This window comes from Drosophila sulfurigaster, chromosome 2R (assembly GCF_023558435.1).
Source record: "Drosophila sulfurigaster albostrigata strain 15112-1811.04 chromosome 2R, ASM2355843v2, whole genome shotgun sequence".
Classification (NCBI taxonomy): domain Eukaryota; kingdom Metazoa; phylum Arthropoda; class Insecta; order Diptera; family Drosophilidae; genus Drosophila; species Drosophila sulfurigaster.
Genome location: NC_084882.1, coordinates 5,310,479 through 5,324,978, shown reverse-complemented (window position 1 = coordinate 5,324,978; position 14,500 = coordinate 5,310,479). Strand labels below are relative to the sequence as shown.

Here is a 14,500-nt window from a genome sequence, read left to right as displayed (position 1 = left end):
TTTCTTTGCACACTGCCCGTGTAAACCCGACCCAGACCCCGACGTTGCTTCTGATTAGTCGACGGCTCTGAACGAATTCAGACCTTTTAAATATGGCAAAGGAGTTGTGAGCGAAATGAAGTAAAAGGTTGGGACAGGCATTAAGAGCCTCTCAAGAGCCAAAGTGCGAATTCTGATGCTTGTCTCTCTGGTTCGGGCCTGACCAACACCATTGTAGCTCATTATCGCGCCGAGCAGCGTCTTACATTATGTTGATGGGTTTCTTCTCTTTTCTCGCCCTTCTGCTGGACATTCAAATAGAAAAGCCGTTTGCTAATTTCTGCGGCAAAAGAGTCAGCGACAGACAAAGGCAAAGGCTTTTGCGGTAAGGGGCTGTTCATTAAAAGGTTGCCACGCCCACAAAGACTTTCATTAATTGTTGACAATAATTACCTGGGGCGATGGCCCCAAGAGTACCAAAACACAAAGCACAAACCGAGTAAAGAAAAAGAATCGAAGAACAGAGTTCGAGCGAGCAACAAAGCAACAAAAAAAAAACAGGTGAAGTTGGACAACAACAACTGTCGAAGTTAAAGTCTAAGTGGAAGACATGACGACGGTCCCAACAAAATGCAATTTCCATTTCCAACGACAGGTGATAAATAAATCGAAACGCAACGAATTGAAATGAATCGGCAATGGCATCGGCATCGGCATCGGTGGCATCGCCTCAAATCGGCAATCGATTCGATACGTTGCGAATGAAATTGCGCCATATTTGGGCGTTATTTGTGGCCGTCGCCACTGAGTTTTCGACTGGTTCTGAGCTCTGTTGAGGCGTTGGCAATGCAATGAGCGACCCAAGGCATTTAATTGCCACCACGGCGTATTTGACGTCCAAGCATCAGAAGTCTGCTTGAGTGCATTTAGAAAAGGTGTTGTTGTTCTCGATGTTCGGTCTTTAGTCTTCAGGCAACAGTCGTCAGTCTTCAGTCATTCATTCTTCAGCCCTGCTGCGAGTGCGAATTTGTATTTCATTTTATTTCGATTGGCATTTTCGGGAGCGTTGATCACTTAGCCATGTTTAGCGTCCGTCTCTGCTGCGCTTTTTCATTTTCATTGGCCGCTTGGCCAAGTGTCAACTCTCAGGTTGGGAGAATCTCGTTTCTCGGTTTCTTCTTTTGGCCTGTGGAAAAAGGAGAAAAACGAAATGATTTAAGATGTTCGACTGTCAGTGCTGACAACATTGACAGTAAAATTGTTTATACCCACTGCAGCAGGTTAATTATCAATGATTTATTTACAACATAAGCCAAAAACAGTTCGGCCCCAAATTCATGTTCGACAACATCGAGATGCCAACATCGATGGGTTCGCTTTGGATAAGAAATTTTATGCAAATCCCATAAAATAATAAAACTTTAGAATAGCGACGTATGATTGGCTTAAATTGCCATTTAATGCGTCATAAAATGACATAAAAAAATTATGCACAAAAACGAAAGCAAATAACAGAAAGAACTAAAATGAAAATTAAATAATTTATTTAAATGGAATGCGTGCAAACCTAACAAAAACAGCATCGAGCGAGAGTGGGGAAGAAATTAAGCATGACAGCTATAAATATTTTAAAATAGGCAACGAAAAAATATAAATCTGTGCGTTAATTTGCATTTTTGTTGCATGATAACATAACCAGCAGCAACAACGATAACTATGGAAAACAAAACAACAAAAACAACAACCCAAATAAAAGCGCAGAAAATTGCCAGCAAAATTAAAACACGAGACAATGTCAAAATATTAAATTAAAATTAACATGTGGAAATGGGAAAAGCACTGCGTCAGCTTGGGAAATGATGTGGGCGTTACGGGTTGGAAGAGGGGAAGAGGATGAGGAAGAGGACGAGGCAATGTGGTCAATAAAATTGCTTGTCAAAGTGAATTTAAAATAATTATTGTGCATAATGCGGCGTGGCGCGTATTAAATTAAATGCTGCACAATAAACGAATTAATAATAATAAGTATTATAAGCAAACAAAATGAATAAAATATGAAAAGCAGCGGAAAAGGTGTGCGAATTGACAAAAGGCAACGCGATATAGTAATTTGTTTATATTATTATTATTATTATATGTATATTTGAAGTATATAACTGGTTTTTCATGAATTCCTTTTATCGATTTATTTCATTGCAGATGGTAAGTTCTTATCATCACTCAATCCTTCAGAACTAACATATGATGGTAAGTCACATTCACATTAAGTCATTTAACACATTATATTGAATACATCGTATCGTAGTAGCTTTAGGTAACCCCTTCCCCCTTTCTCTCTCTCTCTCTCATCTCACTTTGCGTCAGTTCGCACATTAATCAACTAACCAACTTGTCATGCGATCAAACTTTAATACGTCTGACTATCTGTCTGTCCGTCTGTCCGTCCGTTTGTCTGTCCATCATCTTGTCTGTCACGAATCCAACAGCTTATTGTTAGCTGCTACTGCTGTTGCTGCCGATCACGTTTCGGCCTGGCCCACGCCCAGTTTACGCGCCGTTGGCCGCATCCTGTTTTGCCGCTGCGCTCAAAATGAGAAATTTCTTTTTAATTTAGACTTAAACAGACTTGGCGGCTGCACCGCAATGAAGGAGCTGCCCAACAGCAGCAGCAGCAGCAGCTGATAAAAAATCATTATAAAGTTAAATTTTAATTAAAAACTACAATCGATTATAAAAAGGGACAGACTGTCTGCGGCTCATAAATTGAACACTGGCGGTCTGAGAGCTTTCAACGTTCATGTTACGCCTTCCCAGCCTCCAAAACCGAAGAAAGAGATCAACAAAAACAAAAAAGAACAGCACGCTCTCGCTTCTTCCTCTTCCTTTGACGATGATGAACTTGTGCCAGTTCCTGACGTGGAAATCGATGTCTGCTTTATGCTCAGTGGCAGATTTCTGCCAGTCGATAGCCGCCCCAGATTGTGATTATACAATATAAGCAGCGCTTTTCGCTTTCATTAATAAGTAGCAACCACAACAGCAACAACAGCAATAACAACAACACGATCAACAGCAACTGTCAGAGCAAATGTTTGCCTGGCACGTGATTTTTGCTGGAAATTTGATTTATGGCTCTGGTTGCTGTCTCGGCTAAGTCGGCAATCATTGACCGACCGCCTGCAGTTCATAAAAAGAAAGAAACAACTGGTAATGCAGATGTCCGGCGTGTTCTGTTCCTCGTCTTCGTCCTCGTCCTCGTCCTCTTCATCATCTTCATATTCAGAGTCATCATCATCATCTCAGTTTTTATGACGTCACGCTGTGTTAAATTGAAAAATGGTGTGTAAAATCATAAAACTCGTTCAAATTAGCGATAGTTGTAAAAAATGTACCCCAGTAGCTGATGTCCACTTATGGACAATACATTTGCTCCTCTTCTGCCGTTAGGCGCAATTGATTTGGGGACCAGAAAGAGGACCTACTAACCCAGTAAACGCAGCCAGACACATTTACTCACAGCGCAGACAGCGTAAAGCAACAACAACAACAACAACTGCGACTGCGACTGCGAGAAGAAGTAAAATGAAAATGATATATGCCAAAAAGTGTAATTTGTATTATAAGCTACGTAGCATGGAAGTGGAACAACGCTTTTGTGTGTGACTTACATGCGCCCCCAACAACAACAACAACAACAACGACGAAGAGAGCAACAAGAACAACTGCAACAGCCATGACCATGGCCAGACACAAGCACATACACAAACACACAAAGAGAGCGAGAGAGAGCGCGTCTGAGAGCGAGCATTTAAGCACAACTTTAAATAATCGTCTGTCAGAACTGTCAAACAAGCCGGCGAGCGCTAGAATTAATGGCACAGCGAAAGACAAAGAGAGTGGGACAAAGACAGCAGTTGAGTGTGTTCGTGTGTGTGAGTGTGTCTGTGTTTGTCGCTTGCAATTTGTTTGCCATGCGCAGGCGCAAAGCGTGCATTGAACCTGTCCCTGTGACTGTGACTGCGACTGTGACTGTGTCCGTATGTGGAGCACACACACACACAGACATACACAAGCATAGTCTCCAGCCACAAGTTGAATTATTGTTTTTGCGCGTATTCGTTATCCATTGAACGAGAGTGAGAGGAAAAGGGCAAGAGCGAGAACGAGAGCGCGCTCTGTAACGGGACACGGGACACGGCGACGCAGTCGCAGCGATGTTAAAAACAATGTCTGCCCAGGCGTCGACTGCGCTGCCAATGTCGCTGTGGTGCTTTATCACTTTTGCTGCGCCTCCTCCCGTCTCTCTTTAGCTCCCTCCTTACTACTCTATGTCCGTGTCTGTGTCTGCGTCTGTGTGTGTGCGCGCGTGTGTGTGTGTATAAAGTTTACACAAAATTAATGCGATGTGCCGCAGCGGGCGAACTTTCAACTGTTGCTGCTGCTGCTGTTACTGCTGCTGCCGATGTTGCTGCTTCTGCCTCAAGATGAAAAATTATTGCTTTTAATTTATTGCATAAACAAAAGCGGCGTGTGTGTTTGTATGTGTGTGTGTGTGTGTATAACGGCGCTCAAGGTCATGGTTAAACTGTGCACACAAATACTTTGACTGAATCGTCGCCGACTGCGCTGCTTGGGGCTTTCCCCGGCGTCGCTGTCGCCGTCACCGTCGCCGTAGCGCTGCCAACTGTCAAAAATGATTTAGTAGTTCAAAGCCACGTTTTGTGTGTTGTTGCCCCGCCGTCGCCTTTGCTCACTTAATTTTTCGCACTTTTGCCGACCACTGCCTGTCAGAAGCAACTCCAATAACTGCAGCAACAACAACATTTGACACTTGCAGCGAACATTTTGACAGCTGGCAAAGGTCAAACTGAAAGCAAAAGTGAGACAATTTTTTGACAGATTGCCGTTTAATATGCGCGTCACTCAGGCGATTTTAGAGTGTCCGCGAGTCGGTCACTCAGTCTACCTATCCATCAAGCATTCATCCCATCAGGCCATCATTCCATCAAACCATCAGTGAGTTGTCAAGTGCAGCGCAGTTTTTGAAGCATTCGCTGTTTTTATAGTTCATTGCGCCCCCCCCCCTCGAATAAAAGCGAACGAGCAATGACAGCAGCAACAATAAAATGCCAAATCAAAATCAAAAACAGGCTAAATTAACTAGTCATAAAAGGCGAATCGAGGAGACGAGCAAAAAGCCATAAAAAATAAATATGCATACATCACACATAGCTCAACAAAAGCAAAAGCAAAAACAAAAAACCAGAAACATCAACGCCAAACGGCAACTGTTGATAGATCATTTCAAAAATAAATAGATAGTTGTTGGCGTTGTTGTTGTTGCTGCCATCTGCCAGCTGACAAAGTCAAATTCCAATTCAAAATCAAAACTGAAACCGAAACCGAAACTGAGCTAAAAACTTTGATTTATGATGTTTGATAAATGATAATTTAATAAATTTTCTTATTTGCTCGCTTCGATTTCAGTTTCAGTTTCAATGTTCAGCATTAAAGTATTGAGTTTGAAAACACAACTGAAATCGAAACATCAATTAAATACTGCTTGAGGTCGCTCAGACTATATCTTATGCTTGATTTGATAGACAAATGATGGCGCTTATTTCAATAGATTAGCAAAAGTCTTAATGTTGTCTGTATTCATTTGTTTTTCCCTGTCTGTTTTTCCATTAATCGATAATCTTTTCTTCGGCAAGTTACTTGATTTATATTATGAGTTTTATTGGAGATTTAAATATCTGAGTTTAGAATTAAGGATGTTCGCTTTAACTCATCATAATTCCATGACATACGCTGGCCAGAACTTATTTCAAGTGGGGTTAAAAGACACTCTCACAAATAACGGCTGGAATACATAAATCCACCACAATATGCGGCTGATGCTCACTCTTGATGCGTCCGAAGTCGAATCGACTTCGGCGATTGTCCTACTGAATTATGCATGCAACAAATTGTATAAAAATTTGTGCAACTTTGCGAAGTTACGTGCCGAAAATTTGGAAATCAAGCAGAGAACCCCAGCGAAATTTGAGGCATACTTGTCAGGGCAGAGCGGACAAGCACCCAGAAGAGGGAGAGCAGAGTGAGACATAGACAGGCATACGCCTTATCCTCATCGTAATCGTCAGGTTTAAGCTTGGGATAAGTCAACCCCCCCGAGGAATGGAATCGACAAGGTTGCTGGGGACTGGCTTTTGTAAGTGGAAGTGGAAGTGGAAGTTGAAGTTAAAGTGGTCTCTGCACCGTTTACAAAGTGATTACTCGTGTTTAAAAATTGATGACTGCTGTTGGACACGTTTTCAATTTGAAAACGGTCTGCATCTCCATCCCCACTTTTTAGGAGGAGCGGCACATTTAACGAAATTGAAACTTGTTAGAGGCATGTTTCTTTCTTTCAGGTGAAATTGTCGCATAAAATCAACTGATGCGACCTTTAACAAGTCGTTAAAAGGCGAACAATACAAGTTTGCCCTTTTCGGTCTCTCTGTCTCTCTGTCTGTTTGCTTGTTTGTTTGTTTTGGGAAACTGGCAATTAAACGCTTTGCTGTGGCATCGTTAAATCATCACTGACTCACTGATCCACTTGACTCGTGGCTGCTGTCCGGCCTTGAAGATTTACGGCCGTTAAATGCTACACACAGTCGATCCACAAAACTCGCATTTCGTTTGTCACATCATCGATACAGTGTCGTATAATCGATAAGCGAGCGCAGCCTTTTATCATTGTCCATAAAACTAGCTTGTCAGCTCGCTTCGCTTCGGTGTGGATTAGTGAACCGGTCGACAGAAGATGACTACTATGGTAAATGGTAAATAAATATGTTAATCGAACGAAGAGCGAATTGTTAAGTGTGCTATATAGAAATAGCACCCAAAGGTAGGCAACGATTTTGGCGAAAGAGTTTTTCAAGTTGGATGGAAAGTTTAGACAGGTTTTTTATTAGCCAGCAGCTGGCTTAAAGTTTGATTAAAAACTTCATGCATTGATACGAGGGGAAGCAACAAATTTATAGACAAGCGAGCAAAGTATACATGACCAACTTTGATATAGCTCGACAGCGAGTAACAATGTGGGAGCTAGCAAGGAGTGGGGGGAGTGGAGGGAGTGGAGGGAGGAGGGAGTAGGAATGTGGCGTATCCATTTGCCAAAATAGCAAAACTTGCATAAAAACTTTGCACAACAACTTGGACTTTTTCATCAAACAAAACAACAACTAAAACTAAAGCGAAATGAAACAAACTTTTAATGCAGCCAGAGAGTCATAGAGCCAACCAGAGGCAAGCAGCAGCAGCAGCAGCCACGTAGAAACTCACACACACACACACACACACATACATTGAGAGTGAGTGCACTTTGTTCGGCGCCCTGGCACAGCTGTCAGTCAGTCGAAAATATTTTCACTTACACAGAGACAGAGCTTAGAGACACAGACACAGAGAGAGAGAGAGGAAAATAGCAGCCAACATGGCGAACAAAAGTTTCCACGCTGCGGCAAAAAAGCGGAAATGCATTCAAAATCTAATATGGCAGCCATGGTCATGAGCAACAACAACAACAACAACAACAACAACTGCTACTCTGCTTGCCGTGGAAAGTAGCAGCTAAACAAAAAGACTAAAGAGTGCCAAAGAAGAAAATGCAATTTTCTGAAAAACCCATTAAATGTTCGCCAGCAAAAAAAAGAACACAAAATAGAGGAAAGGCAAAGGCAAAGAAGAAGAGGACTATGAGAACTGCAAATAAAGCAAAACCCCAATGCAAAAGCCGAAGGCAAAGCTGAAGCTGAAGCAGAAGCAGAAGATTGGGGCGCTTCTGAAAGCGTGAAGTGGACAGCTGGTAGCGGGTTGTGGGTGGGCGGGGGTAGGGTGAAGGATGGTAGCAGGCGGAGCTAGTGATAGACTGGCTATGTACAGAAAGTATTTAGGTATACGTATATATATATTTCTGTATATATATAGCATCGCATGACTCGTGTGTTTTTTTTAAAAGCGCCTTCTGCATGAAGCCATTAAAAGCACTTTAAAGAGACGACCTTAAAGCGAATAACCGCTCACACGTCAGGAGAGGCGACTCCTAGAGCAGCAGCACACAAAGCGCTGATAGAGCCATTTACGCCGTCAGCACATAATGATGACAATGCAGGCGACTCTCGGCGAGCATTTTGTGGGTGTAACTCATGCAGCCAAAGCAGGAGAAGCTTGAGGAGGAAGAGGAGGGAAGCTGCATTGTCTGCTGACGGATTTCGATGGCACATAACAAACAGTGCCTCAGGCCGCGGGGCGCGTCTGGCAGTGAAAGGCGCAGACGTTGCTGCAGCTGCAGACGCTGCCAGCCAGAACGAAGGGACGAAAGGACGAACGGACGAATCGATGAGTGGAGCAGCCTCCCAAGCAGTCACAGATACAAGCACAAACACAGACACAGGCAGAAGCAGAAGCAGAGACACTGACACAGGAGCAGCTGTTGTTATTTCTATGCCATGTCCTCTGACTGTCTATCCATCTCTACCATGTGTGTGTGTACGTGTGTATCTGTGTGTGTGTGTGTGTGTGTGTGTGTGCATGGCAAGGATATATGTCTGACGATGAAATTTAATGGGGTGCTTTGATGCGATTGGTTTTCATATAACGCAGGCGCTTAAAATCATCGAATCATTCAAAAGAAAAGTGAACTGACTGCTCCACACACACACACTCTCTTATACTCACACACACACACACACTATCACGCAGCTGGAGCAGGCGCCAAGAGAGCGCCGAGTACCGAGCGCCAAGCACCAAATGTTGCCTGGAATAAGCGAGGCGAAAATAACAAAAAAAAAAAAAAAAAAAGGAAAAAAGCACGCAGCTCTCGTGTATAAGAATATTTTTCTGCTGACTGGAAATAAAAGAAATGTGAAAAGGAAAAAAACGAAAACGAAGTATAGAAAAAATGCTAGCTGCTGTATGTGTGTTTATGTGTGCGTGTGCGGCATTCTCCTTGGCTGCTCGACTCGCTGTCGGTTTTATATAAAAGGCACAAGGCAACCACGAAGCTGACGCTGAGTCTGAAGCTGAGGCTGATGTTGTAGTTGTTGCTGTTGCTGTTGCTGTCGCCTGACGCTGATGACGACAACAGGACTCAACTCAGCTTTGAGCTGGAGCTGAGCTGAGCTGTAGATGAAGCTGAAGCTGATGCTGGGCACGAGGAGCACAACGATGTTCGAAACGAAGAAGTCGCTGTCCCTCTCGTAGTCGAAGTCCTCCTCGCCAATACGCACACAGACAGCTGCCACATAGAACACACTCACACATACACTCACACTCACAGTCGTATACTCTCACTCTCACTCACTCACAAGAACAGTGAATGCGCAGGGAAAAAGTTGTTCTTCATTTATATGGTCAGCATCTGTACGTATACGTAATTTTTGTATGTCTCGCAGCTGTTTCATTCATTAGTGAGTGATGTACATTTTATTTTACGTTTATTTTTACAAATATTACAAATTAATTGAATTAAATGTAATAATAAGAATTTAGGGAACCTCTTGAAAATTGAAATCGACATTCTTAAGATTAATAGTTGAATTCTAAGTTGAACGATATTCGTAGCCCAGTCCACAGATCTGCACTGAAAGCCTCTTCTAAATGCAGAAAATTTGACTGCAAGCTAAAAACTCTGGAAGTATTCATTATGGCCAAAGTATGCTAATATTGCAATCTTTTAAGAAATTCGAAATATTCTTTTAAACAAAATTGTATTCTAGACAAATAAGATAGATACAATCGAGTGTGCTTGACTGTGATATTTCCACTACCCATTAAATTTACCAAAAGTTATACAGAATATACCATATACAAAATAGATTAATATAACTCAGACAAATATACCGAATATTGAAATAATAATACATTCAAAATATAGCTTAGACAAAATATACCAAATTGTCAGCCAAACAATCTAAGACCCGATGACAGAAAGTGTTTTTTGCGATACAGAAGTACTTCTTAAAGATCTTCTACAATTTTATTTGAACGCAATCAAACTGCAGTTAAAATTTATTTGATTTATTTGTATTTGATTAATGTTATTCGCATCTTTATGCGTTGAAAACAATTTTAACTGGAAGAATAGAACAAATTATAATAAATCGATTAAAGTAAGAAAATTTTAAAGCGCAGTTAAGCAAAGTAAAGTACAATTCAGAGTTAACAGCTGTTAACTATATTTTTGGTCTGTTGTATAGCATTTCTGTTGTTGAACTGATGTCAATGCCTTTTCATATTGTTCTCGATTCATCCGTCAACTAAAAGCTCGAGCCTAGACACGACTCAAGTCCTCGATTTGCCGTGACAAATCACATAGCTTTCCTCTGTGTGTGTGTGTGTGTGTGTGCAGTCAAGCAACACACATTACATTCACTCTTAGGGCGCGCACTTATCGATTATTGTAGCATAGCATACTTTCTGGCGTCATTTTGTGTGCCTTAAAGCGATGACGACTTGTTGTGGCGGGAAAAGGGGAAAGGGCTAAAAAGTAGGCAGAGCTCGCAGAGTTTTGCCTCGTCATGCCCGACTGCAAGTAATGGCAATTTGTTGGCCAGTCTAAAAATGGCAATCGCCCACCTTTCGCACTTTTAAAGCCGCTTGCCGCACATGAACTCAGCCAGGAGTCTGGTCAAGAGCTCGGCTTAATATAATACACACAATAAGCAGCCACAACATACACACACACACACACATACAGAGGATGGCAAGTTGCAGGCGCAATGACAGCGACTATTTAACACGCATAAATTTTATGTGAATGTGTCTCTCTCTCTCTCTCTTCTTTTTGTGGGTGGCAACACAAGTGGGAGAGAGAGAGAGGAATACTTGTGTGTGTCTGGGACTGTAAAAAAGGAAAAACCAGTGTCAAGGTTAACGACCAATGAATTTATTTTGCTTGAATAAATTTTACGATAATGAGGAAATTGTCGTTGTCGTTTTGGGTATTTTTAATGGTCGTAATGCTCTGGTGCCTGCTTTCGTTGTTGTTGTTGTTGTTGTTGTTGCTGCTCTTATTGCGCCTGCGTTTCGCGTGTGCAAGTGAGATGCCAAATGACGCCACACACTCACATAGAGACATGTGTGTAGGTGAGTTTCGTTATTAAAAAAAGTGCCAGACAATTAAGCAAAATGATGTATCTTGTATCTTGCAGTGAGTTTGCTTTGCTTTGCTTTGGTTTGGTTTGTTTGTTTCGTCTGCTTATCAGAAATGCCGCAAAGGTTTTTCAATTTCCGGCCGGCACAGTTTCCTCTCGCTTCAAAAAGCAAAAACTCTATTTTGATTTCTGGCTTTCAATCCAGTTTTGTGTGCTCTGATATCCTGCGCGAATGCTTGAAGGAAGGACCCTGCACAACTCCATTTTACGTAACATTAATTCCGTGATTTATTAGGGTCACGTGACCGTGGTGACGGACGACTGAGTCACGAGGCATCCAGACGTCCGCTGACCACAAGCCGCTAAGCATGGAAAGGGAAAGGGGAACGAGAAGGGGAAGGCCAAAGGGGATGAGAAGGAGAGTGGCCAGCAATTCCTCATCATCAAATCGAATTCATTTCAAGCAACACAAAGTTATTTTTCATAGATTAGTTGACTTTAATCTTTTATCTATATACAGTTGAGAACTTTAAAATAGCAGTGCTTACGAATTACGCGACTACCAAAATACTATTACAAGCAATTTCAAGACAACATTTAATTATAATAGCTTAATTTATTTATTTTTTAAGTAATTCCATTTCTTAGCATGATTTTCTTTGAAATAACAGTATACATATGTATGTTGTGTTGGTCATATACTCTTTGATTATTTAATATCATAATCTGTGCAATAGTTAAGTTGATTATACTTACATAAATAATAATAAATGACCGCTGCTGTTGCTACTGTTCTACTTCTCACGGCTCACGGCTCACGACTCCCGACTGCTGCTACCGATAGTTTAGTGCCTATCGACTTGCTAATGCCAACCGATACCGATAGGGTCTATCGGCTTGCCGCCACCTCTGTTACATATGCATACATACATATAGTATTTGGAGGCTTTTATGCATACATATATACACATGCCATTATTTTTGTACACGGAATTCTTAGCAGCAAATGAAAACAAGTTTCGCTGTTGTTGTTGTTGCCTGTGTAGGTGTCATAAAGTGCATTCACATGAATGCGATAAAGTTTATTGTCAGCTTGCAAGCGGCTGGCAACAAGAAAAATTAATACCAAAACATTTGCCTCGCAACGTTGTTGCTGTTGTTGTTGTTGTTGTTGTCCCGGAGATCGCACACGCCTACGCAAACATGTCGCAACTGTCATTTCAGCTTAAGTTGGTCCATTGTACGTTTATATTAGTCGCGCTGTCCCCTGCATACAGATAAGGGGAGGAGAGAGAGATGGAGAGAGGCGGAGACTCCTCCAAGACATCGACCAAGTGCTGATGATGCTGTTGTTGCTCGCCGTGTGTGTGCTCGCTGTGTGAGAGGCAAGAGTTACGGTCTGCGTGTCTGACTTTCAAATTCATTTCAAGTGTAAAGCGATATGTCGTCAAGCAAGCAGGCAACGAGACAGACTGAGACTAAAGCTGAGAGTGAGGCTGAGAGTGAGGATGAGGCTGAGGCCATGAAGATGAATACCAAGGTGCCAAGGGCCAACGAGGACATCAGAATCTTGTCGAGCTGGTGACAAACTTTGCTTAAGTTACAAGTCATGTTGTTTGCCTCTTCCCAGTTTATTTCGACTACGACTTGTTTCACTTATTCTTTTTTCGCATTTGCCGAAATGTTATTGAATTTGCAAAGCGACAATCGAAAATGCCATCAAAGCCTGGCCATATGCCATTAAAAGCTGCCACGCCCACTTCCAGCACTAAAATATAAATGAAGCCTAAGCTCTCGAAATCCAATTTTTTGGGGCGTTTTTTTAATGCATTGTCAGCCTCTCCCCCTCTCTCTTCCTCTCTCTTGCTCAGTTTAAGCCTGCCATTATTTTCATAACTACGCGCGAAAAGGTTTTTCATTTAAATTTAACAAAAATGTAGCGAACGTCGCGTCGCCATGGAAAACGTTGTAAAAATTGCAACGGAAAATGCCAGCAGCAAAAACAACAGTGACTCATATAGACAACTCTGGCTGATGTTGTTGTTGTTGTTTTTGTTGTTTTCGCATGGTCATAAAGCAGCTGCAGCAGCGCCACCTTCCGGCCACACACAGCACATACATAGGTGCCTGAACACAGGGTGTTGCTTGCTCTGGCACACCCTGTAGTTTAGTGTATTGCATTGAATGAATATAAACAACAGAAAATAGAAAGTTTAAAATGAGAAATTGAAAAATAGTTTGCTTTGAATTTAGTTCAACACAAGTAGCATATACCCCAAGCACATAGGTGAGGTTACAGGGTATGCGAATGAAATAAACAAAAAGTTACGAAAACGTTGCTCTTGCATTTTAGTGCTTAAAAAATGGCGAGCAACAACAGCATATAAAATTCGTTTGTGCACGTGAATAATTACGAAAAAAGCGGCAAAATGTTGCAGACAAATACGAAAAGCAGCAACATGTCCACAGAGCGAGAGGGAGCGAGAGAGAAAGAGATGCACTGAAGAACAAAATGTCAGCTCATTTCAATTCAAAGTTGTAGAGATTTTTTGACCAAATTGCAATTTGAAATACTCTAATTGAAACGCGTGAGAAGGAAATAAAGGCTATTAACACTTTTATTTAAATAATAAAAACATTCTTTAAGAATTAAATTATAAACTACAAATTCTTAAAAATTGAAAATATAATTTAATAACACTTAAGAATGAACAATTTGAAAATTAATTTTTTGAGACAACATTTGTTGCAATCATTTGATGGCGATTTGCCGTCGGCTCTTGCAACAGATTCTGGCCAAGTTTGTTGGCTTTTTCCGTAATTTTCTCGCCAGACTACTAAGTAAATTCATAATGCTGGCCACGCCCCCTTTAACCACCCGCTCAGCCCCCTCCTGCACCTGTATTCAAAAGTTGGCTCGCATTTCACGCGTTCAACCAATTGGAAAATTTACACGTGCAAAATCATGAAAAATTGCTGCGGTTTTCCTTTCCATTTTCCCCTTTTATTTTCATTCGATATTTGTTGTTGTTGTTGTTGTCGTGTTTTGTACTTTTTACGCTGTTGTTTTTAACGCGCCGCCGTCATTCGAAATTGTTTGGCATAAAATTGGAAAAGCCAACAGATATTTTCTCTGCAACATTTTCATTTAAAGTTTAAAGCTACATACACACATATACAGACAGACAGGCAGACAGAAACACACACACACGCACACACACAGAGATACATTTGAATTTTGCTGTTGCTTTCTTTTATTTGTTGTGTTCATTTTGTGTGTTATTTAAATGTGCACATTGTTGTCGTTTTGTCAATTGTTGTTGTTGTTATTGTTGTTGTTGTTCTTACTGTTTTTGTTGCTTTGTAATATTTTTAAT

At 41.4% G+C, this 14,500-nt stretch overlaps 1 protein-coding gene across 4 annotated transcripts in view; it reads left to right on the top strand.

Annotated features, from left to right (window-relative positions):
• The window catches only part of LOC133838414 (homeobox protein homothorax), a 114,630-nt gene that overhangs the window by 70,236 nt on the left and 29,894 nt on the right, over positions 1 to 14,500 (top strand). For 3 of the 4 annotated variants that reach the window (XM_062269498.1, XM_062269497.1, XM_062269500.1), the window contains one exon: positions 2,179 to 2,226. The exons of the other annotated variant lie outside the window; for it this stretch is intronic. In XM_062269498.1, the coding sequence (XP_062125482.1) occupies positions 2,179 to 2,226 (48 nt within the window). The remainder of the gene's footprint in view (positions 1 to 2,178; positions 2,227 to 14,500) is intronic. 4 annotated transcript variants of the gene reach the window in all.